Source organism: Nyctibius grandis, chromosome 2, assembly GCF_013368605.1.
Source record: "Nyctibius grandis isolate bNycGra1 chromosome 2, bNycGra1.pri, whole genome shotgun sequence".
Lineage (NCBI taxonomy): Eukaryota > Metazoa > Chordata > Aves > Nyctibiiformes > Nyctibiidae > Nyctibius > Nyctibius grandis.
The window spans coordinates 120,406,290-120,433,282 of record NC_090659.1 but is presented as its reverse complement, the minus strand read 5'-3'; the positions used below and the strand labels follow the sequence as shown (position 1 = coordinate 120,433,282).

Genomic DNA, 26,993 nt, shown 5'->3' with positions numbered 1-26,993 from the left:
ACCTGGACACCACTGTCTTATCAATATAGATCTGCAACACGATGGGTTTCCTTGGAGTGAAACAAGATTCTGATCAAAGAACAAAACAAGATTTACTTATCTGTTTTTGTAAGTTTAAACATCATGAGCCCTTTGCATGAATACTGAATATAGTTCGAAGGAGCTCCCATAATCTTAAAATTTATGTCTAAAGCCATAGGTTAGTTTACTTCAGCTAGTAGAAAACTTCTTAAGGATTTCATCTCATAAAAATGAGTTCAGGCTGATAATATTGCTCACATGAACAAATATCTGTTATAAGTGAGCCCTAAGACAATATCATGTTAATCATATGTGAAATTTTCTGTTATTCATGTTATTTATTATGTCTGTTTCCTGTGGTGTAGTTCACAAATACACTGTGGAAGCGAGGGGCCCAGGTTGTGTTATGATTTGCTTAAAACAAAACCCGCCCCCCTCCTTTTATCAGTTTTAAATTTCTCGCCATTAAGGCCCACAAGCTATTCCCTTCTCTTAGCAGGATAAATCCATCACTTCATTAATCATTCAGCAACTTGAGCTCGGTGGTGGCTGCGGGCAGACTGCTCTGTGTCAGACTGTTCTCCCGCTGCCCTTGACTGTTTCACCAGCAATATAACCCTGCTAATATTTGTAGGGGGCTGAAGCGGTTCCTTATAAGCATCAAAAGTCCCATTCTTGGTCGTAATAGAGCAATCTCTCCAGTTTGACCTCTCTGTCAAAATTTCTCAGGGCTCTGACCTGTGCAGGCAGGGCTAGCTGATGTAGATGAAATGGTCACAGTCTTCAGACATGTGCCCCTAGCTCTTGCTCAGAGGTTTGTACCTTCTAATGAATGTCAGTGGGGCAGCAGGATGGGATCTGTTCCTCATGGGCAAGCAAATAGCGTTGGCAGCCCCGTCAGCCTCTCTGTGTAGATCTTCCCTGGCTCATACCACAAAGGTTCGGGGTTTTCTAACCAGTGAAGGTTAGGGGTTGACCTGCTGGAAAGCAGCTCTGCAGAGAAGGACCTGGGAATTCTGGTGTACAACAAGTTCACCATGAGCCAACAATGTGCCCTTGTAGCCAAGAAGGCCAATGGTATCCTGGGGTGCATTAGGAAGAGTGTGGTCAGCAGGCCAAGGGAAGTTCTCCTCCCCCTCTACACTGCCCTAGTGAGGCCACACCTGGAGTACTGTGTGCAGTTCTGGGCCCCCCAGTTCAAGAAAGACAAGGAACTACTGGAGAGAGTCCAGTAGAGGGCCACAAAGATGCTCATAGGACTGGAGCATCTCTCTTAGGAGGAGAGGCTGAGGGAGCTGTGTCTCTTTAGCCTGGAGAAGAGAAGACTGAGGGGGGATCTTATCAATGCTTACGAATACCTTAGGGGCAGGTGTCAAGGGGATGGGGCCAGACTCTTCTCAGTGGTTCCCAGCAACAGGACAAGGGGCAATGGGCACAAACTGAAACACGAGAAGTTCCATCTGAATATGAGGAAAAACTTCTTTGAGGGTGACAGAGCACGGGCACAGGCTCCCCAGGGAGGTTGTGGAGTCTCCTTCTCTGGAGATATTCGAAACCCGCCTGGACACGACCCTGTGCAACGTGCTCTAGGGGAACCTACTTTGGCAGGGGGTTGGACTAGATGATCTCCAGAGGTGCCTTCCAGCCCCAACCATTCTGTGATTCTGTGTGATTCTGTGATTCTACCAGGCTTTGTACACCTGATCTTCAGGCTCAGAAAACTGCTTAGCAGCTACTTTGCTTTTCCGTCACGTCGGTCAAGGCTCCTGAGCAGCCATGTGGGTTTTGCTGACTGATTGGTTGAGCTTGTTCCTATGACTTAATGACTGAGATTATATCACTCGGCGTTTGGCTCACCAGCATCAGCTTTCAGTCATGGCTTTTTTGGGGAAACAAACCACTGAGAATAGTCGTCCAACATAACGCACTGCTTTCCGTAATGTCCATCAGGTGTCCCCACAAGCTGTCGGCTAGTGGGTACTTTAATTACAACTTCTCGATTAACAGTGGCATGCTCTGCATGCATTTATTGAAAGGAATCCCAGATTTCCATACTGAACACAACACTGTAGCACTTTACATTGTGCAAGAAATTCTCATTACTTGGAAGAGCTCGTACACTTGCAGACCACTATTCATCAGTTGCTGCGTCTGAACCTTAATTAATGTTGCATTTGTAAGTAGATAATATATAAAAAATGGTAATTCTGAGCCCATAACCACCTGGCATGTTCTTTCCTACCACTGTGCAGCTACTCTGTTCGCAACGCAGAACAGTAAGAGAAATTATAAGTAAATTAAATATACAGGCATAATGCCATCTTTCAGCTTTGTTGTTTGCAGCCAAAGCTGCTGCTGGATCTCTTGTTAGAGCACTAAGTTTTCTCCAGTTGTCTAACTTGTTCTGTCCTGGGTTTGTAAATATGTCTATGGATTGTTTGCTGCCTGAATCATTATCCTGCAATTTGACAGAGTCTCACAGGGAGAAGACAGATTCTCACAACACCAAGGACAGGTTTTTCTGTGCATGAGTGGGTGGAAACAGGAATAATCTCAATGTCCTCTCTTCCCCTCCTCATTTTTTTGCTTACTTGGCTTTTACCATTACAATGTTGACGGGCACCTGCAGACCTCCTGGAAATACATATTAGCCCAGTAAGTGCCTGCACACACAAGGAGGTTTGCACATGCCTAACACAACCTGCAAAAGTAACAGCCCACGAGGCAATAGCCTTTTTCATTGCCAGTTGATGGTGGTACATTCAACCTTTCTTCTCTCAAGACAGTAGGTGAAAGCACTCACCCAGGCAAGAGGAAGTGAAATATAAGTTAAAGCTTAAGCAGGTTCAGACATGAATTCCTGTCACTGAGGAGAAGCTCTTGACTCCCAGTCTACAGAGAGCTTCAGAAGGAGGCAATCTTGTAGGGAACTGCTGGAAAGACTTCACCAATGCATCTAGTAACAGAAAGCGTCAAGGTCTTGTGCCTTGCAGGAACATCTGCTTCCCCCGTACTTGGCACTGGTGAGGCCACACCTCAAATACTGTGTTCAGTTTTGGGTGCCTTGCTACAAGAAAGACTGAGGAGCTGGAGCAAGTCCAAAGAAGGACAATGAAGCTGGTGAAGGGTCTAGAGCACAAGTCTTATGAGGAGCGGCTGAGGGAACTGGGGGTGTTTAGTCTGGAGAAAAGGAGGCTCAGGGGAGACCTTATTGCTCTCTACAACTACCTGAAAGGACGTTGTATCGAGGTGGGGGTCGGTCTCTTCTCCCAAGTAACAAATGACAGGACGAGAGGAAATGGCCTCAAGTTGTGCCAGGGGATGTTTAGATTGGATATCAGGAAAAATTTCTTCACCGAAAGGGTTATCAAGCATTGGAACAGGCTGACCCAGGGAAGTGGTGGAATCACCATCCCTGGAGGTATTTAAAAGACGTGTAGATGTGGTGGTTAGGGACATGGTTTAGTGGCGGACTTGGCAGTGCTGGGTTAATGGTTGGACTCGATGATCTTAAAGGTTCTTTCCAACCAGTACGATTCTATGAATCTATCTACACCCTGTTTCAGCTCCCAAAGGACATAGTGTTAATGCAGCAGTCAGGGACAGTAAGTCTGTCCTCCACCCCTCTGAATGGTCTTTCAAGGCATGAAGGGCACTCAACACCGCAGAGGTGACCACTGAACACTGAACTTGACTGCGTGGAGCTGAACTCTCTTAGCAGCAGAGAGTATCTGTATGTTTCTCCATAGGCTTTTGTGTCTATTTTACAGCCCTTTCCCAACCCTCTCTCTATACTTCTGGGAAATGTTTGGTGCTGTAGGTATAGAAGATCTACCTCTGCCAGTGTCAACAAAGGAGATGAAAATCTTGTATTACTTTTAAAATTTGTAACCTACAAGTAGTGAATTTGAAGCTGCTACCTGGAGACAGGTTTGCAAGTCCTCATTATGTTTGGCTGCCTTCAGAGAACTTTTCAATAATTTATTTCAGATAATTAGTATTTATTAATTCTCTTCTTACATCCAAGATATAATTTGAAATCTTTCCTCTTCATTTAAAAAAATGAAGTTCACTTCCTGACATGATTTTAAATAATGAATTGAATTGTACTTTCTGACATGATTTATCATTCCAAGAACTGATAGAATATCATTATCTTGTTAGAACAATGCCTGGCTTTTACTAACACCAAGCATAGCAAAAGGAATATAATAAGACAGCTTAGCCTATCGTGTTTGACTTCATGAAAGCATGATAGAAATACTAACAAACTGATCTTCACAACCTTAACATGCACTAAATAAGTACTTATAACATGTTGAGTGAATTACCAAGGGCAACAGAGTTAGTAGCAGAGTCATTGTTAAGGCTCTGTTTCCCTGATATCTCTCTGCTTTGTTTTTTTTAGGGACAAAAAGTATATTTGCATTGTGCTAGAAACAATGCTCAAGGAAAGTGCATTGTCTTGCTCGTTTTCTGAGTGTTTTTCACGTTCCACTCTGCAATTTAAGATTGTTTTAACAGCAAAAAGAATTAGCAGCAGACTTCTGTAGGTGTGCATGCACTGTCGTTGTGTACTGTCCTCAGACTCCAACTGTGACTTCAGATCATTCATTCAGAAGTTGTCTGCAAAAACTGTTTTGAAATAAAACTTGTAAAATTAGTTTTGTTCAACTGTCTTTACTGAGAAGTTGATATTTTCAGAAGGCTGATTAACAATGCAAATTCTTTAAAAGCTAATTCTGTGTTACTGAAGAGCTATGGAAAGAGAAGACATACAACACTGAAATTAGTCCCAGGTCTTTATCTACTAACAGAAAACAAACCAATAAAAATATGAAAAATAATGCAAATACAACCACCAGACCTTTGCCTAAGAACAAATTCTGACTGCAAGGAAAGAAGTGCCATCAAAATCCCTGGAGACTACTCCGGTTTTCAGTATTGGCCTCTTACATGAAGGATGCTCAGATTGGGATGTTGTTCCAGGTTAGAACACCTGCCTTTAGGTGTTAACACATGCACTGTCTCAGCTCCCATTGTCATGAACAGAGGTTGAGTCAACACGGTGGAGCAACTGAAGTTGCTGTGTTCACAGAGACAGCTGGTTCACCCTCTATCCTCTATGTAAGTCAAGAGTCTCATGTCATCTTAGATGCCTGTCCAACCTTCATTCGCATCTCCAGAAAGGCCCAGCTCTCTGTAAGTCCTGTGCCATATCTGCCAACCCTGTGGCTTTAGCACATACAAGTGCAAACCAATCTCTGCTGCTCCAGCTGTCAGCATCCATAATATCCAGCCCAGCCTTTGCAGCAGATATGACAAACTTACTATATCTCCAGAACACATCTCAATTCATAGAAAGGCTTGATAAGAATGCCTAAAGTTTGCGACCTATATTTAATTCTCTGGCTGTTTTAATGTCAGGAGGTTGAAAATGTTAGCCTTGTTTGTCCCCTCCAAAGCCAGTTTCATTTAGCATTTCTGTGTCTAAGATGGTTGCTCTGAGCTCCTGCTATGCCTTAAGTTAAGATGGGATCTTCCTCTGTCTGCAGCCCACCATCATATGGAGCTGTACTCATTTTTTCGTTGTTTTCTGTGATAAGACACTGGGGCATATGACATGCTAATTCATGGGCTGTGGGTCACTTCCTTCATTAGCATTTATATAGTGCCTTTTAATTAGCATATCGCTTTTGCTTCCTTGGAGTTTGCTGTCAGACATTTTTAAAGAAGCTGCAGTAAAACTTTACGAATTATTTATCTTGAAAAATTATATTTTCTTAATAAGCACAGTGCTATGCTCATAAGATTAATCTCCCCATGATATAAAGATCAAACTTGGTATAAAAAATGGTGAATATGGGAATATATTTTTTTGTAAAACATTTCTTCCTGCTGTCCTGATGCCTAATGTAAGCTTTAGCAGGGTGAGCGGCCCTCTTCAGGACACGTGACAGAATTACTTCCCTGGAAAAGTCAGTGAAAAAAAAATTGCAAAATTCTTTTGTTCCTGCCCATGGCAGGGCAGTTGGACTAGATGATCTTTAAAGATTCTTTCCAACCCAAACCATTCCATGATTCTATGATTCATGAATAAATACATAAGTTCATACTGACTGAAAAACTAAATTCATGAAGTTAAAAAGAACTTGTATCAAGTCCATAAACCAATCCATTACATGAGAATGAAGATAATGAGAACAGTCAAGAGATTCTAGACCTGAAAGGACTTGTGTAAGGGATACAAGATTTTCTTCTTCCGATGAAGACCAGCAAATGTCAATGAATTTACATGAAGTCTCTTAGCTGTTACTAAACCCGTGAGAATATAAAGTGAAACGAATTCAAGCATGACCAATGAAGTCTTTTGATGTTCATGGAAACCTGCAATGCAAGGTTAGACCAATTAGTGTAATGACTGTAAATGTTAAGTATAGACAACTGAAGTCACAGTCACTCCAGTGAAAGGGTTCATTTAAAGTACAATTTATTACATCAGAGTAGCAATCTTAAGGATTGCATTAGACATTGTGGCAAATATGTTCAAGGGTCATAAGGCAGAGTTTATAAAAGTACAACCCATAATAATTTAAACTTGTATAGAAACATTCATTCAAAGTGTTTAACAAACATTAATTAATTAAGCTGTGTAACACCCTACTGTGAGCCTATGGCTAAGTCAAAGCATTCGTATCTCAATTTTACAGAAGGTTAAGCTGAAGTGCAGAGAGATTGATTTGCCTGAGGTCACACAGCAAGTCAGTGGACAAACTGCAAATAGAATCTGCAGTCTGAAGTTCTCATTCCCCTGTTTTTACCACTTACATTACACTTCCCACTAGTAAAATGAAGGGGAAGAAAGAGGCAGATGAAGTGGTGAGACTTGGAATATAGTTAACCCAGTTTTCTACATGTGTTCTTGCTTTTTTTCTGCAGCTTAGGCACATATCAAAGGGGTAGACTGGTTTTAAATTATTTGGAACTTTATTCCTTCTCCATCTATCCTTTGCATGCTTTCTTTTTAAGTGCAAATATTCAAATACTTGTTATCTTCAGAATTAAATATAGCTGGGCAGTAAGAGGCAACCCTCTTGAGTTTCAGGAATGTAACTTTACACAGTCAATCTCTGTCCCCTGCAGCTCGTGTGATGCTCTGTGTTTGCCCACTGCATGGACATGGTCCTTGGGTGTGCTCATCGCTCTTGCTTAGCCTGGCTTATGGACAGGCAGGCAGCTGCACCAGGAGTGCGGGTGGGAGATGAAGATGGAGACAGCAACCCTAGAGTTGTGTATGTTTGACTTTACAAAAACAAGGACTGAGTTATGCCTTAGTGCATCTCAGGTGACCTGAGCAGCATGTGATACCACGCACTAGAGAAATTGGGGTTGTGTGCTCTGGTATCAGAATAAAGTTGGTTATTGAGAACGGAGGGTGATGCCCTGCTAAAAATGAGAGCATTGGGCTGAGCAGATATGTACAGTTCCACTAAAAGGAGGCTGTGAGGTGTTTGCAGTGAAGGGGTAAGAGATGCAGAGGGGAAGATGTTCCTAGTTGCGACCTTGAAGTGAAGAGATTTAAGGAGGTAAAGAGTCGCTCTGTTAAGTGAAAGAACTGGGAAGAAGGGTTGTGTTTTAATGCTTTGTCTTAGCTTTATATTTAAAGTGATGTTCAAAAGGGGTTGAGTATGAAGTTGCTTCTTTGTAGGGTAAAGAAAAAGGCCAGGAAGCAATTTGCTAATTCCTTATAGATTGCCACAGGGTTTTCCAAAAAATGCTCTTACATTGCTTTGGGAAAGTGTGTCTGATTTGGATTTCTTGCTCTTGTGGTTCCTAATGGACCATACCCTGCAGTCTTACATAGGAATAAACCAATTTACCGTTACTGCATTTTTCAGGTATGGCTCATCAGCATTTCCTTAAGGTCAGGGCTGGGTATCTGAGATTCCCACACCACTCAGTGACAGACTCAGTGGGGTGAAAAGGGAAAATGCTGGGAAAGGCATGAGACTAACTTTGTTCTGGCAATGGCCATGTCTGATTAGAAGAGACAGATATACATATATATGTATATATACATATCTACTCCGTGTTCCCCTTCTCTTTCCCTGTTCAGAAGATGATGCTTTAGTTCTTTTTAAAAACAAATTGCTTTCACCAGAAAATAATTCAGAATTTAGGGAATGCATAGGAGGGACGCCAGTTCCCTCAGCCGCTCCTCGTCAGACTTGTGCTCCAGACCCTTCACCAGCTTCGTTGCCGTTCTTTGAACTTGCTCCAGCACCTCAATGTCTTTCTTGTAGTGAGGGGCCCAAAACTGAACACAGTATTCGAGGTGCGGCCTCACCAGTGCCGAGTACAGGAGGAAGTGCCAAGTACAGGGGGAAAAGGATTATAGAATGATGTATCCTTTTCTGGTTCTGGTCTGGTGTACAGTATTTCCCTCCATATTCTGTGGGAAATTGGCTTTGCAGCTGGTTCCTTTCCAAGATTGAAAAAAAAAAGGTGAGGAAGTATATAATCTCATTTTTTTCCTATTACTTTTGCCTCAGAGATGAAAATATACCTGCAGTTTTGATATTATACTTCACAGTCAAATTTTGACAAATTTTCCTAATTATCCCTATTTAAAGAAATCATATCTCAAACACTCGAGCAACAAACAAAATCACATAATAAACAAATGATATCACTGAACAGTTTTCCAGTATTGAACTCTCTATTACGGTCATTTAAGTGCAAGTTGGAACCATTCAGATGAAAGTCTGTTCATAACTTCTGTGACCCACAGTGGGGCTGCATGATCCTCCGACAGGATCAGAGATGCACAGTAATAACTGTTAACTGCTGCACAGAAACAAGGGAACATCTCCCCCGTAATGGCTTTGCATCCAACTCTCCACACAATAAATAAAGCCTCTTCCCGGAGGTATACGTTATTGTTGTCTGTAAATAACTTTTCACAGTCTCCGACTGCTACATGCAGAGCGATACACAGTGGTGAAAAAAGCTGAAGGTTTGTATTTGTGTTCTTATAGGAAAAGAACTTGATACAAACCATAATTTTTCAAAGGAAACTGTCATTGTATGGAAGGTCTATTCCGAAGCACAGGAAACCTTGCCTTGGCCTCTTAGTGCTTCCTTAGCTGTCACTTTTGAACTCTTGGTAAAATTAACAGCACTTTCTGTTTACATAGTTTTCTATTGGAAAAAATCCTGGACCAGGCTCAATTATATGCCTGGATGTCCGGAGGTGCAAAGCAGCCAGCGTGTGCTCGTGATCCTGCTCTGATTCTTGCAGACTGGACATTGATCTGCAGGCCCTGGCTAGCATGATTAAAATGAAACCTTGCCACAGGATTTTGGGGTTTGCTGCTCTGCTCTTCCGCAGCTTAAGCTTCAGAAAAAAAATGAGCAGAAATGAGCGCGACATTTACTGATTTAATCTACTCTGCCCACTTTCAACTGTGTTTCTGTGCGTTATTGAACTTGTCTCACAGTTTCTTTTCTTGTTCCATTGAAAGAACAATTAACAGCCATAAATGTTAACCATAACATATTGTCAATGGCGAATGCTCAAATCCAGACTGCGATGCTTATTTATGAATAAGAGGTTAGAATATATAGGCAAAACTGTAGTAATACACTCAATATCATCACTGAACAGGATTAAATACTGACTTTACTGTCTGTCTTATCACTTTATAGTTTTCACTTGTTAACATAAGCATCGCTCACATAGAGAGGGCTGCAGCAATTATTTTATCTTCTCTGTGCACAGCAATCTGTATTGAATATTTTATTCTCCCTGGATTTTGGACAGCTGCCTTTGAGGCAGATATGCCTAGCTGAGAAGTTTGTGAGACCTCTGATTGTATTTTGGGTGTATTACAAAAAACAATCATGATACTATTGTACAGCAAAGCCACAAGTACTCAAAAACATATTTTTTTCCTACATCTAAATAACTCTTGCAAAGCTCATTAGTTACTAACCATTTAGTTGTTTATTACAGCATGTAGAGTGTTTCAGAGCTTTTTTGATAAAAAGATATCCTTTTGCTCAGGTATGTACCTGCTTAATAATGGTTCCTGCCTCAAAGAGCTTACAACCTAGATGCGCAAAGGATCATAGGATTGTTGGACCTCCAAAGGTTATCTAGGGCAAAAAAAGCTCAAGAATTGAGACAGGTTAATAACAGAAGCTGTATTTCTTGCTGCCTACTTTGGTACATGTTCTACCGGAGTATGCTGCTTTTAATAGATTTAGGAACATTTATCAACTGTAGGCATTTGGCAGAAGACTGCTTCGCTGGCTTGTGCTGCACCATTTCACTGCCTGCATGGAATCACAGAATCGACTAGGTTGGAAGAGACCTCTGGGATCATTGAGTCCAACCTTTGACCTAACACCACTGTGTCAACTAGATCATGGCACTAAGTGCCACATCCAGTCTTTTCTTAAACACCTCCAGGGATGATGACTCCATCACCTCCTTGGGTAGCCCATTCCAATGCCTAATAACCCTTCCTGTGAGGAAATGTCTAACCTGAACCTCCTCTGGTGCAGCTTGAGGCTATATCCTCTAGTCCTGTTGCTAGTTGCCTGGGAGAAGAGGCTGACCCCCATCCTGCTACAACCTCCTTTCTGGTAGTTGTAGAGAGTGATAAGGTCTCTCCTCAGCCTCCTTTTCTCCAGGCTAGACAATCCCAGTTCCATCAGCTGCTCCTCATCAGACATACCCTCTAGACCCTTCACCAGCTTTGTTGCCCTTCTCTGGACTCACTCCAGCTCCTCAATGTCTTTCTTGTAGTGAGGGGCGCAGAACTGGGCACAGTACTCGAGGTGTGGCCTCACCAGTGCCGAATATGGGGGGATGATCCCTGCCCTAGTCCTGCTGGCCACACTATTCCTGATACAAGCCAGGATGCTGTTGGCCTTCTTGGCCACCTGGGCACACTGCTGGCTAATGTTCAACCGGCTAACCACCAATACCCCCAGGTCCTTTTCCACCGGGCCACTTTCCAACCACTCATCCCCTAGCCTGTAGTACTGTATGGGGTTGTTATGGCCAAAGTGTAGGACCCAGCACTTGGCCTTGTTGAACTTCATGCTATTGGTCTCGACCCATCTATCTAACCTGTCCAGATCCCTCTGCAGAGCCTTCCTACCCTCAGGCAGATCAGCACTCCCACCCAGCTTGGTGTCATCTGCGAATTTACTGAGAGTGCACTCGATACCCTCATCCAGATCATCAATAAAAATATTAAACAGGACTGGGCCCAGTACTGAGCCCTGGGGGACACCACTAGTGACCGGATGCCAACTGGATGCAGTACCGTTCACCACCACTTTCTGGGCCTGGCCATCCAGCCAGTAGTTAACCCAGAGAAGAGTGCACCTATCCAAGCCATGGGCTGCCAGTTTATCCAGGAGAATGCTGTGGGAGACAGTATCAAAGGCTTTGCTGAAGTCCAAGTATACTACATCCACATAGAGAACCTGTTCTCTCCTTCTGCAGTAACTCTTGCTGTTGGGTTGGCATCTCTGTTTCTCATGAACCAAAAGCTTATGTTTTTTGTCGAAGGGGGATGGGGTAGTAGCTGGGCTTGCACCACTGGGGCAACGCTCTAGTGTTGAGGCAGACCAGGAGGCCTCCCATCCCCCTGGGTGAAATCGGTGTGCTCAGCTCGCTCCCTGAAATGCCTGTACACCAATGCACGCAGCATGGGGAATAAACAGGAGGAGTTGGAAATCCGTGTTCGGTCGGGGGGCTATGATCTAGTGGCAATTACAGAGACTTGGTGGGACGCCTCGCATGACTGGAATGTGGTCATGGATGGCTATGTCCTGTTCAGGAAAGACAGGCCGCTAAGGAGAGGTGGTGGAGTTGCTCTTTATGTGAGTGAGCAGCTAGAAAGTATTGAGTTCTGTCCAGGGGCGGATCAGGAGCGAGTTGAGAGTTTGTGGGTGCGAATTAAGGGGCAGGCTGGCAGGGGTGATACTGTTGTGGGTGTCTATTACAGGCCACCGGATCAGGATGAGGAGGGTGATGAGGCCTTCTACAGGCAGCTGAGAGCAGTCTCGCAATTACAGGGCCTGGTTGTTGTGGGGGATTTCAACTACCCTGATATTTGCTGGGAGGCCTACTCAGCCAGCCATCCTCAGTCCAGGAGGTTCCTCCAGTGCATTGATGATAACTTTCTGATGCAAATGGTGGATGAGCCAACTAGGAGAGGAGCGCTGCTGGATCTGATCCTCACTAACAAGGAGGGTCTGGTTGAAGAGGTGAAGGTTGAGGGCAGCCTTGGTTGTAGTGACCAGGAGATGGTAGAGTTCAGGATCTCATGTGGCAGGAACAGAATAGCTAGCAGAATCACAACCCTGGACTTCAGGAGGGCCAACTTTGGCCTTTTCAAGCAATTGCTAGGGGAAATCCCATGGGACAGGGTACTAGAAGGTAAGGGGGCCCAAGATAGTTGGTTAGCATTCAAGGACTGCTTCTTCCGAGCTCAAGATCAGAGCATCCCAACAAGTAGGAAGTCAAGGAAGGGTACCAGGAGACCTGCATGGTTAAACAGGGAACTGCTGGGCAAACTCAAGTGGAAGAAGAGGGTGTACAGATGATGGAAGGAGGGGCTGGCCACTTGGGAAGAATATAAGTCTGTTGTCAGAGGATGTAGGGAGGCAACTAGGAAAGCTAATGCCTCCTTGGAATTAAACCTTGCAAGAGAGGTCAAGGACAACAGAAAGGGCTTCTTCAAATACATTGCAGGTAAAGCCAACACTAGAGGCAATGTAGGCCCACTGATGAATGAGGTGGGGGTCCTGGAGACAGAGGATAAAAAGAAGGCGGAGTTACTGAATGCCTTCTTTGCCTCTGTCTATACTGTTGGAGGCTGTCCTGAGGAGCCCCGGACCCCTGAGGCCCCAGAAGAAGTCAGGATAGAGGAGGAATCTGTCTTGGTAGATGGGGGCTGGGTCAGGGACCAATTAAGCAATCTGGATGTCCATAAATCCATGGGCCCTGATGGGATGCACCTGCGGGTGCTGAGGGAGCTGGCGGAAGCCATTGCTAGGCCACTCTCCATCATCTTTGCTAAGTCGTGGGCAACGGGACAGGTGCCTGAGGACTGGAGGAAAGTGAATGTCACTCCAGTCTTCAAAAAGGGCAAGAAGGAGGACCCGGGTAACTATAGACCGGTCAGCCTCACCTCCATCCCCGGAAAGGTGATGGAACAACTTGTCCTTGGTGCTGTCTCTAGGCACATCAAGGATAGGGGGATCATTAGGGGCAGTCAGCATGGCTTCACCAAGGGGAAGTCATGCTCAACCAACTTGATAGCCTTTTATGAGGACATAACCCGGTGGATAGATGATGGTAAAGCTGTGGATGTGGTTTATCTCGATTTCAGTAAAGCGTTTGACACGGTCTCCCACAGCATCCTCGCAGCTAAACCGAGGAAGTGTGGTCTGGATGATCGGGTAGTGAGGTGGATTGTGAACTGGCTGAAGGAAAGAAGCCAGAGAGCGGTGGTCAATGGGACAGAGTCCAGTTGGAGGCCTGTGTCTAGCGGAGTCCCTCAAGGGTCGGTACTGGGACCAGTTCTATTCAATATATTCATTAATGACTTGGATGAGGGAATAGAGTGCACTGTCAGCAAGTTCGCTGATGACACAAAACTGGGAGGAGTGGCTGACACACCGGAAGGCTGCGCAGCCATTCAGAGAGACCTACACAGGCTGGAGAGTTGGGCGGGGAAAAATTTAATGAAATATAACAAGGGCAAGTGTAGAGTCCTGAATCTGGGCAAGAACAACCCCATGTACCAGTACAAGTTGGGGGCAGACCTGTTGGAGAGCAGCGTAGGGGAAAGGGACATGGGGGTCCTAGTGGACAGCAGGATGACCATGAGCCAGCAGTGTGCCCTTGTGGCCAAGAAGGCCAATGGCATCCTGGGGTGTATTAGAAGGGGTGTGGTTAGCAGGTCACGAGAGGTTCTCCTCCCCCTCTACTCTGCCCTGGTGAGGCCGCATCTGGAATATTGTGTCCAGTTCTGGGCCCCTCAGTTCTAGAAGGACAGGGAACTGCTAGAGAGAGTCCAGCGCAGAGCCACGAAGATGATTAAGGGAGTGCAACATCTCCCTTATGAGGAGAGGCTGAAGGAGCTGGGTCTCTTTAGCTTAGAGAAGAGGAGACTGAGGGGTGACCTCATTAATGTTTATAAATATGTAAAGGGCAAGTGTCATGAGGATGGAGCCAGGCTCTTCTCAGTGACATCCCTTGACAGGACAAGGGGCAATGGGTGCAAGCTGGAACACAGGAGGTTCCACTTAAATATGAGGAAAAACTTCTTTACGGTGAGGGTGACCGAACACTGGAACAGGCTGCCCAGAGAGGTTGTGGAGTCTTCTTCTCTGGAGACGTTCAAGGCCCGCCTGGACGCGTTCCTGTGTGATATGGTCTAGGCAATCCTGCTCCGTCAGGGGGATTGGACTAGATGATCTTTCGAGGTCCCTTCCAATCCCGAACATTCTGTGATTCTGTGATGTTTGAAAACCTTGCCACAGAGGTCCTAAATTTCATTTTGACTTGACATATCTTGGTGTTACCCCTGCCAATTGCAAAAAATAAGCCTTGAGCTTTTCCCTTATTGTTGAATCTCACACCACCTTTATTAGTGTAGACCCAAGGCAAATATGTGTGGGGCCCTGGGGATGAGGTATAGCTGAAATGGAACAGGCATTTTTGACTGCTGCTGCACTGAGGGGTGCTAATGGGGGTAGGTTTGAGCTCACCATGACCGTAAAGCTATCTACCAGACTGATAACTGGAGATCTGCCATTTCTCACATAGGGTCTGTGCCATAGTCATTTTTTAGTCGAAAACTCACCGTATTTCAAATTACGTTTTTCCTTCTCTTAGTTTTTATTTATCTTATAATGGCTATTTTAGTCATTATGGAAACATTTTACTTGGAAAAAAACACAAAACATAGTTGCATTTGGTGAAGTACATTATTTAACCTCTCTTTGGACTGCTTCCATGGTCAGGGCCTTTACAGCCCTTTACTGGAAGGCTGGTATGATCTCTGATCACTTCCCTGCTACTTCTGCTGCGTGAATCAGTTTTCCTTCTTGAACAACATCCTGCACAATCCTCCTTACTCCTACCTAATAATTCAGACCAGATGGCTGAAGCTGACCCAGCATAATCTGCTCCTGAGGACATAAATGATGCCATTTAGACGTACACTGAAATGTTCCCTTAGTTAAGAAAAGGACTTGCAGCAAGAGCCTGTAACAATTGACTTTATTTTGATTCTCAGTGTTCTGCCAGACAGTAGCCATTTGTTCTGGGCTATACAACATTAAAAGGTACATATCAGACACTATCCTACACATAGACAAAAACACTGCCCCAGATTTCCTGGAAAAGAAACAGCTTGTGTTTGTGTGTTGCCTTAGACCCCCATTCCACCTTGTCCCCGAATGCCCTGGAAAAACAGATGGGAGTTATACTGCAAAGCAAGTCAGGGCACTGGCACAGCATAGGAAAAATGAATTCCATGGCTAAGGACCTCTAGAAGGAGGAGAAAAAAAACACCCCTTTTCTTTTTATCGTGCAGAATGTTTGTTCCAATTCCCAGTTTGTGTCTATAGAAATATGATGCACAGAGAACTCATTTCTTGGGTAATGGCATTCTACGTTGCTAATGACGTTACAGTTAATTGCAAAAATGTACAGCTATCTGGAGAAGCAACAAACAGTTACTGCAGTTACCAGATTATTGGTGCCATTTCGAAATGGTCTCAAGACATCATCTGCATGGATTGAAGAGAGGTGATAGCAAGATTGTATGTCACAAGGAAATCCTCTCTCATTGCGAAGCACAGATGAAGGTAACAGCTTTTGGAACAGCCGTCAGCACAGCGTACTCTCCTCCTGGAGGTCAAAACATGCTGTGGTGGGTACGTGTCTGCAAGTTCAGTGGACTTTGGGTAAGGTTTGGTGCATGGAATAGCTCACACTGCACTCTTACAAGTGGCCACATGTACCATCGCGTCACTGGGGAGGCAGCATTTGCTGACACATGCAGTACAACTTCAGGCTAAGCAATGTACAAGATTATCCTTTTAAGCTTAATTGTTTGTGTTCTATAAAATACAGATTGTATCAAAAAGCCTGGCATCGGCTTGTTTGTTCCTGGAATACAGACTTTACTCTTCCTCCCCTTATTTTTTTAAATGCAAAAGAGTTACAAGAGATCGTTCTCTCCATTCCTGCTCTGGTTTTCTTTGTGCCCCCTCTCTTCTGAATCCTGAGTTTGGTACTCTGCAAATCTGCCCTCACTGTATAACTTCATTGTAAACTTGTAGCAGCTCAAGTTGAGCCTCTCTGCATTTTGCACCTTATTACCTTGAAAAACCCATTTTTTGATATTCTCGCTTCCTAACCCTTTGCATCATCGAGGTGCTGGAGCGAGTCCAAAGAAGGGCAACGAAGCTGGTGAAGGGTCTGGAGAACAAGTTTGATGAGGAGCAGCTGAGGGAACTGGGGTTGTTTAGTCTGGAGAAAAGGAGGCTGAGGGGAGACCTTATCGCTCTCTGCAACTACCTGAAAGGAGGCTGTAGCGAGGTGAGTGTCAGTCTCTTCTCCCAAGTAACAAGTGATAGGATGAGAGGTAATGGCCTCAAGTTGCATCAGGGGAGGTTTAGATTGGATGTCAGGGAAAATTTCTTCACAGAAAGGGTTATTAAGCATTGGAACAGGCTGCCCAGGGAAGTGGTGGAGTCACCATCCCTGGAGGTATTTAAAAGACATGTAGATGTGGTGCTTCAGGACATGGTGTAGTGGTAGGCTTGGCAGTGCTCAGTTAACAGACCAGATAATCTTAAAGGTCCTTTCCAACCAAAACGATTCTATGATTCTATGATCAATTAGGTATGTGCAAAGTGCAGCTACAGGTCAGCTGGTGTTAAAGAGATATATTGGGGTTATTCCAGCTTCTTGGTGCGCTGGGACACATGTGCCTTGATGGCTAAATTTCTCAATGTGCATGAAAGTACTGAGATGCATTTGGTACCTGCCAGTGTTTCTCTGTGTAGGTGAAAATCATATAGATGCCAAAGCTATCTCATATACTTCATCTACCCTTGTGGCTACCCAGATGGATTATGCTGATTTACACAGCTGAAGACAGGTCAGCAGTAGAGAGGGCATCAAGATGCATAAATAAGAGCAAATCCAGACCACCTTTCCCTTCTGACTTTAGATCACATCAGCGAGTATCTTGAATAAAGGAGAAAGCTTGTAGGAGTGAGTGGCTCCTGCCTCATTCCTAGCACACCGGGCAATTGTTCCAGATTGGCTTGTGCAGCCACAGCTACCCTTCCCTGAAAAGAGAACTTTTTAACATGGAATAATATTGTCCCAAATCCACTGGTGATTCTGAAGCCACTGTAAGTGAATTATTGCTCACAAAGGGATGGACACACCTGGTGTGCTCGTTTGTGGGCTTCCACAGTTCAACCCTGCTGGTTTGCGTCCCTTTGAGGCCTTGTGCAATTTTCTCAGCCAGCACTATACGGTTCTTAATGTTTGTTTTGCTTTGAAATGAAAGGAAGTATGAAAGTGTATGCTATTATTATTCTCCTCCTTTAATCTTTGCTCAAAAGTTAGTCCTCTCAGACCTTTAATCATCTGTCTTTGTCTGAATTCCCTTCAATTTACTTCTATCTTTCTGGTGCTGAAGTGCTTACAGATGAATGAGGAATTGTATTGCTTTATCTTATTTTTTCTCATTAGAATGCTGGCAAAAGCCCATGGTCACAGAAGACAAAGTAGTTTAGGCTATTCAACATTTTTGCCTCTTCATATTGTTTAACCCCTTTGCTATGAGAGTTGTAAAGTATTCCTATAACGAATGGATATTGTAATTCGTATAAATTGGAACAGAAATTGTACTGGAATAATGGTCACAGGGCTGCAGCACCAATCACTCAAAAGTCAGGAAATGGCAGAGTTTAGGCAGCCTGTTCAGCTTTTACTGATCACAGGTTTTTCTTTCTATGTAGCTGCTGTCCGAAAGAAAAGTCGCTCTACAGTACACTGTATCTTCTCCAGTTCTTATTCTTTGTCCAAATTATTTTTGTCTAAATGTTCTTTAGAAAAAGAAAAAAAAATTAGGTTAGAGTGAGCACAACTCTAATTTGAGCCTAATTAATTAATATATATTTTTTAAACAATAGTAAAGAAAACAAGACTTCACATCGAGAAGGGGATCCAGCTTTAGTAAGAGAAAGTGCTCCCCGGCATACCTATAAAGGTTAGACTCTGCTCACTCTTGCACAGGTCTGTAAGACAGGAGAGGGGGGTCCTTGCAATTTCCCCGCAGAGCACAGACGCAGTGATTTACGGTATACTCGTCCATGGGCATTTGTAAAGTGATACTGATGTGTTCTCTACCGTGCTGATGTAGAGTAAAATTGATCTCCCACTTCCCCAGTGATGGAATTATCCGAAATAAAATACATCATGGTATCTTTAGGTTTACTTCATATTAGAATATATGTAATTTATTGTGTGCACTTTATCTTTATACAGCAAAACTGAGAAAACATATGAGCTAGGCTAAAGGAAGAGCAAGTGGAGTTTATTAAAAGAAAAAATCTCTTAAGAAGTGAACAAATTCAGTTGGACTGAAAATCCAGTGAGATTCACAGACACTTTAAAAAAACATGAATTCATTGCTTGACAAAATGTTTGGAGTGGTACAGAGATCTGAGCAGTTCATCTAGAGAGGTGTTTTGTGCTCACAGAGGTCATCAATAGCAATATTTCCATTTCTAAATGAAATCTGAACTTGTTTTCATGGAAGAAAGGGAATATAGTGCCAAGAAATGCTCAATACAGATTTCAGTTGTGTAAGATTTTAGTCTCTTTGTGGAATTATCTTCCTGTAAGCCCCCACTAGGAGACAGACTGTATTTTGGTCATTTTACATCACGACTACCATGCTCTCACAACTACTTTTTATGACCTTGCCTCCAAGCTAGATTCTACAGCTGCTTGATCCCATCACCTCCTTTATCCTTCTTTTCCCACGCGCAGTAGTATTCTGCCATTTCCCCCTCCTGGTATGATTTGCACCTTTCCCATAATGGAGATAACTCAATAGAGCAGGTTTTACTCAGAGGAAATTACAGATCCTATTCTCTGCTAACCTTGATTAACTGCAAGTTGCTGGCTGCCCTTGTTCCACAGAAATGGCAATTTTAGCTTATGCAATAACAAAGCAACCAACTAAGTGAATCTTCTGTGCTGTCTTCTGTAACCGCAAAGTACATTGAAATGCTCTTCTCTGCGCACCAGTGATCATTATTCTAGTGAAAGCAACCCACGGCCTCCTCAGAATAGATAAGGACCTTTACAGAGAGACGAGGTTTTAATATTTATTTTGCACACGTGCATACACCTGCAAATGTGGCTCACACTTTATTTTTAATGAAAACACATGGGCGAGGTAGTCTTTAAAGTTAGAGCGAAAGCACAGTTCTGCTGTTCCTTGACTGACTACTGTCAACCCAATTAATACTCTGATAATGACAGCTATGCCAGCTGAATGCCACTGCCAGAGGGAAATTTCTAGTTTATTTCTGCAAAGTATTTATCTAGAGATAATTACATATTAGCCTGGTATGTTTTACTTGCAGTTGCAATACAAATTGACCTGGCATCAAACCATATATTACAACTGTTTGCAATTGTACTATGATAGTTCAGAATGACCGTAAAAATTCCCCACACTGAGAATGGAGAAACTTCCATTCTCATTGCAGCTGTCCTGTAGTTTTTGATTTGAAAAGTAGGTCCTAGTTTTAATGGTGGAATTAAATATTCTTAGTAATATGAAATATAAATTCTTACAAATATATCTGTGAAATAGAACTTAGTATCTACTTCCTATGGATCACAGTTATTAATGTTAAAATTTAAATTTCTGATTAATTTTTCCCATTGTACATGAGAAATAGAGTACATAATGAGTGAGTTAGAAAGTTGTAAAAGGAGTTAGAAGAAAAGTTCCATTTCAGCTGTTACTAAAGAGGGAAGAGAGGCTCCTAGAAATCTGTCCAGAGACTTCACGTGAAGACGAGCACAGACCCATTTGAGTACTTTTGACTGGCCCTTGAAAGATGCAGAAACTCAGGGTGCTCCTCCTGCTCTTTCAGTTCTGCTTGCCACATGCAATCCAGTTCAGTCTCCTATCATGTGAGACAGCATATAACAGAAAATGCAGAGGTACTTCCACAGCAGCTTATTTATTATAGTTAGAAACGATGTCTTCCTGGCCCAGACGTGGTATCTGACCCTGTATGAGAAAATCCCCAGCTGCCTCTGAAGTTCAGACATGACCCCAATATTTTCCTCTTTGCCAGATAGGCTGTATGGCTCATGTTGGAAGATTTTTCTCTTCCGGTTGAAGAAGCTTTCCTGGGGAACACACTCTTTACTTTTAGACATGCTGGAGCATCCTGAGTGTTTGGGCTCCTGATATTGTTGGGTGCAGGTTTCTCACAGCTTCCATTAAGAAATGTTTTCTGACTGTCTGGTTACCTTGGGGCTACTATTAATTCAATTCAGTTTAAGGTAACATGCAAACAGAACATTTCTTCACAAAATGGAAAATAAAACCCACAGTCACAACTGTTTATAAAAGACATTATGTAAGTACAATAAGCTTGATTTTTCCCTAGAATTTCTCCACCTAATACCAGAAAGGTTTCTCCATGCCCTTCTCCATCTTTCCTGGCACCTACACATCAAGGGTTATACCTTCCCACATTCTTTATGCCTTGGGTAGCACTCATTAGAGAGAGCCACTCATTGAAATCATGGTAGTTTTTATAACCGGTCCCTCCTTTGAAGTCCTGGGGGATATCCAGGTAGATGCAATGTTTCTCCCTGAAGTGGTTTTCTTTCTTTCTTATCCAGGAGAAAGTCTGTCCATTGTTCTTAATCAAAATAATATGATGTTTTTTTCTTCTCTGGTGAGTCAAATATCTCTGTCAAACAACGTGTCACCTCCTGTATGTGACTATCTGACTAAAAACTTCTTGCCCCAAGGAAAGGAAACTCTTTTTTTCCCCTCTCCTTAGTCATTACATGCACAGGTTTCAGTGAAAGTGTTTTCACTGCTGGATCTTGTATATCTGTTCATACCCCATGGAAATAAGTGTGATGGTAGAAACATCTGAACAGGATATTAAGACCTGGATTTTTGCTTACTCTTGGTTGAAACCAACATTAACTAGCCACTTCTGAATGACAATAGGTTGAAGCAATGAATCCACAAAGTCTTCCTTCAAGTAGTGCATCCCACTTAAAAAAATTCCCAAATGCGCCTGCAGATAAGGCTGGGAGTGGCTCAGGTGCTTGGGATGGGTGTCTGACAACAAGCTTCTCTTAGGGTATTTTACATCTGCAAATTCGTAGTTTACCGGTCAAAATGATCTGTGACTTACTTCTCCCTGTATAAGGGTCTGTGCTATCTATATTGTTCAGGTGTGTGTGTAACGTGTTCTTTGAATCTCTTCTTATAAATATTTGAATATTTAAATATTCTTATATTTAAATATTCTTATAAATATTTCCTTCTTTGAAACGATTTGTAAGAATCTCTTTAAAATGAGAATATACCTCAAGAATCTCATTGACATTTTAGAAAACAAATTTGCATAGTGGTGCTTTCTGCTAGAAATGTAATACGTGTTTATCATTATGATGATAATGTGTAAGTATATATCGGCCAAAGAAAAACACCAGGGATTCAAAAGCCAATATATTGAATAATGTCTTTTACTTGTTCCTCTTTACAAACAGATATTCAGGAGTTTTATGAAGTGACACTGCTAAATTCCCAGAAAAGCTATGAGCAAAAAATAGAAGAAGCAAATCAAGTTGCAGAGAAATGGGAGAACACATCTGCCACAGACCATGAAAATCTGCAGAAAAACCAAGAGGTAATTTAACAGACTAAGAATTAAAATATATATAATGAGTGAGATGTCTCAAGCCTGAGAAAGGCCAAGCAATGATTTATAAGATTCAAAGAATGGCCTTAATTAAGGAATTAGATTAGGATATGGAAGATCTATAGTGTTATTTCTTTAACCTTGAAAATGTTGCTAACTTCTTCATCCTTTCAATTGCCATCTGTCAAAGGGGAAGTAAAAAACTTCCTTTTTCTCATCCTTGGTGTGCTTTACCTGATACTTGGTGTCTGTGATTGCCCCCAAAAGATAATATATCTCCTCTACTTGCTAATACCCACTGAGGTTATTAATGGTCCAGTGATTGTGTCCTGTGTAAAAATTTTAATAGGACTTTTCATGTTTCTGCGACTGACATCGGGCTGAACTTTTCCATAGCCCAAGTGCATAGAGATATCAACCAAAATAGTCTCTGTATGAGGAATAGGTATATAGAAGGTTATACACCTTTGCTTTTCTTCTGTAGACAGTGGAAGGATTCAAAATCTTTCTTTGTCACCACTGCCTCTAATCTGCCTCTGCCTGCCTCCAGATTATTATTAACTAAATTAGCAATCTAAACTAATGTCCTCCCACCATGTTTGTACTTCAAAGACAAAAACAAAACCCACAGAACTGAGCAATGAGTTGCTCTGTTCTTAAAAATTGAAACAGAAATAGAGTGGGCATGGACTGCCAACTGCAAATCTCCAGACCAAAATCAAAGAACAGGGAAAAGTATAAGAATTTCGATTGTTGTTATGGTTCAAAAGGAATTTAAAGTTTTAAAAGTTGTTCCAAAACACTTTCCATAAGCAAGACTATTTTTAAGAACTTTCCTCTTTTTAAATGTAAACCCCAGAAACAAATTGTAGTTCTACATGACATTTTATATGTGATTCTTTAAAAAGATAAATCAGAATTGCAGGCGGCTAGAACAAAACTCTCTGAAGAAATGAAGAAATTTATTGTACAAATTAATTAGCAAAAGAAGCTTGCAGAATTAATGAGAACAAGCATTCTGATTTTGAATGAAATCAGAACAAATGAGTCTTAACATTAATGTAGGGTATATCCCATGAATGATTTAACATTTGAGTCCCAGCTTGCAGACACAGCTAGCTAATCTCTTTCTTTTTTTTTTTTTTTTTTGCACAAAGCTATATGCTTTAAAATTGTGAAAGTGTATTCCATCATGTTATCTCCTGAAGCACCTGAGAAAGACAGTGGATTAGAGACTCTCTTTTCATTCCAGCCTCATCAAAGTATTTGACCCTCAACCCCATCTTCCTTAACCTCATTGCTGTCAAAGGGGTGTGCTGCTAGTCTTGTCCAGGGGAATTTAAACTCCAAACTCTGTGCTGAGAATAATAGAATATATAGGGCTAACTCCAAACTTTGCTCATCTTATGAAAATGACATTCTGATTTAAACCAAAACAATAGAAAACTATTGCTTAGAAACTGTAATAACCATTTCAAGCCACAGTGCTGGCAGTCAGAGCCCAGGGTACCCTCATTTTTAAATTTGCTGTCTGTCCATAAATTTCATCAGTGTAATGGGGGCAAAAATTGGTTAGTGCCTTTAAAAATCATACCTATATATGTTTTAAGGGTCAAACTGCAGGCAAAAGAGACTAGAAGTGTAGACTTTTGTTTTTTTTCCTTTCGACAGCACAACATACTATTGGCAGTTCTGACTCAGACTGATTAGTACGTGCTGAATGTACCAGCTGCTGTACAAATCCAATACAGTACTTTGCTTTCAATGAGAAATTGTCCTATGAAAATGTGACTGGATAACCTAATACATCACATAAATTCTTACTCTTGGTCTGTTCCTTATGGGAACTGATGGTTTTGTACTTTACTTTTTCATCCTCAATTACATGGCTCAAATGCAGAAAGAAAAAAACTCTCCTCCTTCATGCAGTGTTCCTCTGCAATTGGTGGATTAAATTAAATTAAATTAATTTCCCCAACTCTACTCAGTTTTGTCTATGATGGTAACTGGTGAGTGATCTCCCTGTCCTCATCTCGACCCACAAGCCTTTCATTGTATTTTTTCTCCCCTGTCCAGCTGAGGAGGGGAGTGATGGAGTGGCCTGGTGAGCACCTGGCATCCAGCCAGGGTCAACCCACCACACTGATGCTAGATCTTGCAGCATACTGGGACTGGATCTTCATCAGTTAAGAGAGATGAAAGGGTCATGACCCATCCTGTGATCTCCCATCATTCTTAGAGCATGCCTCAGAAGAGAGACATCTCCCAAACTCAGAGACTCTAATTTTGAATGGCTTTTGCAAAAGCAAGTGAAAAGTCAAGGGAATATACTAGCACACCATATATGCCAGAAGCAGATGCATCCAAATTATTAGCGTGAATGACTCCACATAGCACCCCATGGCTACAAACAATTGAATTAGAAAAACATGTGATGGGATTCAGTGATAATTACTGCTGCTTTTTTTTTCTCCCCAGTTTCTTTACTTGCATGCTTCTAGTTAAACTCTGCGCTATTCAGGTACTGACCCTGAGGAGCTCATTGTCCTCATGACATCAATAAATGTTTTGGTATGGCCTATGCATTTAAACACCATGTCCTTGATTTTTACTCTACTGTTAACAGATTTGTTGGTCATTAGAATGATAGGTGATATTGATGTTTCTGGATGCAAAATGACATATTACCTATCATCATCATATTATTGCATTTCACCCTGTATAGAAACTAAATATATGTAGCAATGTATCTGGCAGAGCTTTAAATATCATAGACTAAAATAATTTCAGTGGGTGGGTGTTAGTGAATAAGGAAGAAAGAAGGACATATATGAATGGTTTTTTGTGTGAATCTATCCCTGTTGTTTTCTCTCCTGTAAATCCAACTTGACAAAATCAACTTAAATTGGTGGATAGTTTCAGAATCAATGAAACAGTGTTTGGGGCAAGTTCAGTATTCACTAAAAATGTTTACTACTTGTGAAGGATCTTATTTCTTTCATATATTCACACAGGAAGCAGGGAATGTGACATATCAAGTAATAAATGAAAAAGTCCAACATGTTAATCGTGATGTAGCAACTCTAGAATATAGCTCTGAAAAAGACCTAAAAAAAATCATGTTGTCCGTTCTCTTGCCCTAGGGCAGATCAACTGTATTTGAACTGTTCCTGACATGTTTGTCTAATCTGTTCTTTAAAACCTTCCATGGTGGAAAGTCAGCAACTTTTTCAGGTAACTTATTCTCTCACTGACAGAAAGTCTTTCCTGACGACAAACTGGAGTTTCTCTGACTGCAATTAGAACCCATTAGTTTTTGTTCAATTCGCAGTAGGCATGGAGAACAGTTTATTCACACTTGTTCCAAAAAGCACTAAAACATGTGTTTAACTAATCATATATAATAACAGGAGCTTCCAGCTTCTCTGCCTTTCTTTCTCTTACCCTTTTAAAATGACCTTTGTGCCCTGCTCTTCCTCAGCAGCCTAGTCATTTTAGGTAATATGCCCATGTAACAACAAATGCTGGGTCCTAATGAAAAATCTGGTCTTTTAGGAAAGAAAATATTTAGTTGGCTTAGACTCTTCTCAAAGGAGCTATACTTAGAGGTATGAAATATTTTAGTTTCCAAAACAAAAAGCCTTGCAGCACTGTGGAAGGCAATTAGTCTTGACAGCACAGGCACTATGTCTCTGTCTCTATATCTCCATATATATAAAAACTTGCCTGGAAACTACTCTGCAAGATTTGTTTATTAATGAAAATACTAACTCAGGATTTGGGAACTGCAGGTTTTAATTCCTTGCTGTTCTGGGTACTTCCTGAAGGACTGTGTGTGAAGTTTGAGAGGAGGACTTAAAAACTGAGTCCCAAAAGGAAATTGGGAATTACAGTGTCTGAGGTATCTCACCATGTCCAGATATCACTTAAGGACAATATCTTCTGGTGCACTGCATGGGAAGAAATTGATGTCCAGGATTAAGGTCCACAAAAGCCAGAACACTCCTATAAACTAATAAGCAATAAATTCCAAAAGTGCGGCTATTAATAGCTACAGGCTACTCAGAAGGGATAGGTGAGGAAGGAGGGGCGAAGGCATTGCCCTCTACATCAAGAAATGGATAGAGTGTGAAGAGCTGTCTCTGGAAAATAGCCATGAACAGATTAAAAGCTTAAGGGTAAGAATTAGAGACCAAGGCAACAAAGGGAACCTTGTGGTTGGTGTCTACTACAGGCTGCCCGATCAAGGGGAACCTATTGACAAAGTCTTCTTCCTCCAGCTACAGGAGACATTGCACTCACAGGCTCTCGTCCTGCTGGGGGACTTCAACCACCCTGACACCTGCTGGAAAAGTAGCACAGTGAGCTCTAGGCAATCCAAGAGAACCCTGAAATGCATTGAGGATAACTTCTTAAGCCAGGTAATAGTCAGCCCTACCAGAGGGGATGCGATACTGGACCTGAGGGTCACCAAGACAAGTGAGCTAACTGGTGATGTCAAGATTGGAGGCAGCCTGGGCTGAAGTGGTCATGCACTGGTGGAGTTCGCAGTCCTGAGGCATATTGATCAGGCAAAGACTGAAGTCAAGACTCCAGATTTTAGGAAAACAAACTTCCATCTGTTCAAGGAATTAGTCAATAGGACCCCCTGGGAAACTGCCCTCAGGGATGAGGGAGCAGAACAGAGCTGGCAGATCTTTAAAGACACTTTCCATAGAGCACAAGAGCTCTTGATCCCCAGGTGTAAGAAATCAGGCAAGGAAGGCAAGAGACCAGCATGGCTGGTCAAACTAAAGGGCAAGAAGGAAGTGCACAGGCAGAGGAAGCAGGGACAGGTATCCTGGGAAGAGTATAGGGATGCTACCTGGTTGTGTAGGTATGGGGTCCTAAAGGCCAAGGTGCAGCTGGAGGTGAACCTGGCAAGGGATGCAAAG

The 26,993-nt window shown here is 42.3% G+C and overlaps 1 protein-coding gene across 1 annotated transcript in view; it reads left to right on the top strand.

Moving 5' to 3' along the window:
* Positions 1-26,993, top strand: part of DLG2 (discs large MAGUK scaffold protein 2) — a 1,096,363-nt gene that overhangs the window by 121,702 nt on the left and 947,668 nt on the right. The window contains exon 5 of the mRNA XM_068425103.1: positions 21,908-22,047. Within this exon, the coding sequence (XP_068281204.1) occupies positions 21,908-22,047 (140 nt within the window). The remainder of the gene's footprint in view (positions 1-21,907; positions 22,048-26,993) is intronic.